A 4,109-nucleotide genomic window follows, 5' to 3' on the forward strand; every position below is an offset into this window, starting at 1 on the left:
AGCGGCATTTGGTGAGACCTTTCCTCTCTTTTTTTTGCTCTTTCTTTGAGTGTTTGGTCTAGGTTTAGCTTAGAAAGAAGTTGAATGGTTCGAGGATGTTTGCTTTTGGTTCTATGGAACCTGGGATTTTTGATGTTGTTATCGAATGATCACTTGTATGACGATTGGGATTTAAGTGGATTATATGCCTCGTGTATGAACCTTTTTTATTTCTTCCTCTTTCTTTTGTTTTGTTTTTTCCTTTTTGTGTTACAAGCATGACTATGACAAGTTAAAATGATTTTTGATGTGGAATGTTCTCATTCATTTGGTTGTGTATGCCTTTTATGATGTTGCATCTTTGAATGCTTATCTTCCTAATTAATGAGGGTTTGCATGGTATGAGAATGCTTAGGGTTGAGTTAGACACATTGCAAGCTAAGGTAACCCGGTTTAGAACTTTTGAGGACATATGAACCCCTAGTTCACGGGAAAGTGGTAAGGTGAAGTTGCTCTCTATAGTCGATAGGATTCCCTCAAGTTAGTATTTTCTTATTTCTTATCCCATGTGAGCGTCATTTGTTTAGCCTTCATCATTCTTAATCTTTGTGTTGGTATCTAGCTCCCGAGATCATGACCAAACAACTCTAGACGAGGAAGAGTGCATATCTTCTCATTTTTATTTGTTTTCTTTATGTTTTTACAAATTTGGTTTTTTTTTTTTTTTGCATCCACCTACTTGCTAACCAATTTGAGCCTTATTTCCCTTTCTTGACTTAGCCATATTAAAAACCTATCGGCCTATGTTTTACCAACCCTTGTAGTTAGTGAAGCATTGACTTGTAAGGTTCGAGTTAGAGAGTGTTGATTTTGAGCAAGAAAGTTGTGTAATCGGTTCAAGTAAGGTTATGAAAGTTGGTTAAGAATATGCAAAAGGTTTGTGAAGAAGGTTGCAACACATGAAAACCAAGTGAAGTTGAAAAAAGAAAAAAAATAAGGAAAAAAAGTGATTAAAAAAATGAAATGAAAAGAAAAAATAATGATGAAAAAAAGATGAAAGAAATGAAAAGGGATGAATTAATGTTGTGAGGTTTGTATTGAAGGTTGTAATTTGAGGTTATGTTCAATTCTTAGGTTGTTCTTGACAGATGGCCACTCTTTTGCTTCGTTTAGGATTTGCCACCAAAATTTTCAAATTGATTCCCAAACTTAACCCCTAGCCATGACATTACAACCCTATTTAAGACTCTTGGACTTGGAGGAGCGCAGTCAAAGACCCGTGGAGGGAGATAGATTTCAACCCTATATAGAGAGTATGCATAGTTGAGATATCTGGATGACCTTATGATTCCACATAAAAATATCTTTTTCCGGTTCCCTCGAAGAATCATGAGGAGCTAGCTAGGGGATGACTTGAAACTAGTGGAGAGAACGTGGACCGTCTTGGTTGGGGCTAGGGCGGAGAGTGAAGTCATTAGTTCTCTATGCTTAGCTTAGGTTTGTCTCTTTCAACCCCGAGCATCTTATAAAATGTTTTCCCTTATTGAATTGAGAAAGGTGAGTATTCTTTAGTGCATGTCTTTTGGTTCGAGTTCAAATGGAGCATTTTCTACATAAGTGCTAAATTGGTTTTCCTTACCCTTTTCATGTTATGTTTGTTGTGACTTTCTCTTTGTTCTGCCATTCCTTGTTCGAGGACTAGCAAGTGGAAAGTGTAGGGGAATTTGATGAGTGGCATTTATGCCACGATTAAGGTTCATTTTGATGGTCATTTTCCCACATTTGCGGCTTGTTTGCATCCTTTTCTTTGCACTTAATTCCCTTTCCCTTTATGCATATTCTTTCCTAGATTTTGCCCCTTTTTCCTACTCTTTACTTTGATTTCCATGCTTATGCTGTGTAGGAACCATCGGGGTTTTCAAGAGGAGGAAGCTAAGCTCAAGGAAAGTTGAAGGAATCACGATTCAGAATAGGTTCGGCCGAACCTCCTGAAGATGTGGCCGAACTTGCTTATTGGTCCGGCCGAACGTCAAGGCAGAGTCAAGAAGAAACATGGGAATTTTGCAGGAGTGGTCGAACATCAAAAGTTCGACCAGACCAGGATCAGGGAGGTTCGACCGAACCTACCCAGGTTCGACCGAACCTACCCATGGTTTGGCCGAACCTACCATGTAGTCCGGCCGAATCTTCCCAGTGTTCGGTCGGACCACTCCTCTATTTCAGCTGGCTCTGTACAAACTATATAAGTCCCATTTTAGAACGTTTTGATGTAATTAGATTAACTTAGTTTTAATTTTCTGTACATTTTTAGCTTAATCTAGAGAGAGAAACATTATTAGTCGTCATTTTGGTGAGAGAGAAAGTGTGTATTTCTTTATTCATGAACTTGGATTTTGAAGAAGGAGTTTGTTGAATCCTTTGTAGACCTTCATCTTCAATTAAAAAGCAGTCTCTTACTCTCTCTCTTTACCTTTGTTTTTTATTTTGTATATTTACTTTGATTTTCCTTCTTTGCTTATGAATCATGTTGATGCATACTGATTTGATGATTGATATTGTTCTCAACATGATTTGTGAGTAGTCTCTTAGACAAGGGTGTGGGGATGGTGTAGTTGCTAATTGTTCATGCTTTTAATATTGAGATTAACTTAATTGTGATTAAAATCTTTGCATGCTTGATATTCTTTGATCTTCTTGCAAGTGCACATTGTTAGTTGATTAAAGGTGAATCTTTGCTAACAAGGAACGGAAGTTGACTTAGTAAAGGTTCATTACTATCGATTGTTCTTTAATTGCACCTCCCAATATATGGTTATAGTGTGGAAACATAGAGGCTATGTTATGAGAAACCGATTAACCCCGAAAGGCGGTTAGATTTAACCTTGTATCGATATTCATGCATGTTTAGTTCACTATTAATTTGCTTTTATGTTATTGCATGAGCAAGCGGGATCTACATCTACCCATCTCCCTTGGTGTTTAATTATATTGAATTTAACTCGTTTTATCTTTAGTTTAATCTCTTAGTCATTCCTTTCCTTTGTCCCGAGATAGTTTAAAGTCTAGTTATGAATGCGGTGTTTATGTGCTTCTCCCTGTGGTTCGACCCCTCTTCTTACCATATACTTGTATTAGGATAAGTCAAGTGTTAAAAATTGTATTTGATTTAGGTGTAGTTGTCTAACGATGCAATTATTCCTCTATCAACCAGGAATCAAGATGTGTCGTTTCCTTTTCCCGAGATTCTTTCAGAAAGAAAGTTGAATGATAAATTTGCAAAATTCCTTAGTGTAATGAAGAACTTACACATAAGTCTCCCTTTCATCGAGGTTGTTACCCAAATGCCTTCCTACTCAAAATTTCTCAAGGACTTCTTAACCAATAAGAGGAAGTTCAATGACAAGCTCATTATCCTCCGTCATCAAGTTAGTGCACTCGTTCAACATAAGATGCTAAAGAAAGAGAAGGACCTGAGAAGCTTTACTTTACCGGTCAAGATTGGTAAAATGGAACCTAGGGGTGCCTTGGCGGATTTAGGAGAGAATGTTAGCTTAATTTACCTCTCTATTGCACAAAAGCTCAACATTGAAATGATTCCCACAAGAAAAACAATTCAACTAGCTGACCGCTCGGTCAAACTTTCATGTGGTGAGCTTGAAGATGTTCCTATTAAAGTTGGGTATATCTATGTGCCATGTGATTTTGTAGTGATCTATATGGAGGAAGATGTTGATACTCCATTGATCTTGGGTCATGAAGCTCTCAAAACCTTGGGGCGGTCATCAATTTCAAGAACAACACCATTACATGTGAGGTGGCCGATGAGAAGATTGTCTTTGAGTTATCCAAGTTACTTAAGACCCCCATGGTTGAGAAATGATACCGATTCGATGTTGTTAATGAGGAGTTAGATCGTTTGGGGAGGGTAGTGATGAGGCCTCAAGATCAAATGATTGAAGCTCTTAAATGCAAGGAAGATTTTCATTCTCAAGAGGCAAGAGAGTTCGTCATGGCTATGGAAGAAACCTCGAAGGTGGATAAGGTTGAGCAAGAAGTTAAAATCGAGCTTCAACAAGAAGAGGAGAAATTGGAGGAGAGTTCTAAGCCTCATGCCAAGGTAGAACTCAAAC

General features: G+C 37.8%; 1 protein-coding gene across 1 annotated transcript; it reads left to right on the forward strand.

The window, feature by feature from the left end:
• Positions 1-3,272: 3,272 nt before the first annotated feature.
• On the forward strand, positions 3,273-3,890 carry LOC110711322. The gene has a single exon (XM_021889701.1). The coding sequence runs from the start codon at positions 3,273-3,275 to the stop codon at positions 3,888-3,890; it is 618 nt and encodes a 205-aa protein (XP_021745393.1).
• The last annotated feature ends 219 nt before the right edge of the window (positions 3,891-4,109 follow it).

This window comes from Chenopodium quinoa, unplaced genomic scaffold (genome assembly GCF_001683475.1).
Source record: "Chenopodium quinoa cultivar QQ74 unplaced genomic scaffold, ASM168347v1, whole genome shotgun sequence".
Taxonomy (NCBI): Eukaryota; Viridiplantae; Streptophyta; class Magnoliopsida; order Caryophyllales; family Amaranthaceae; genus Chenopodium; species Chenopodium quinoa.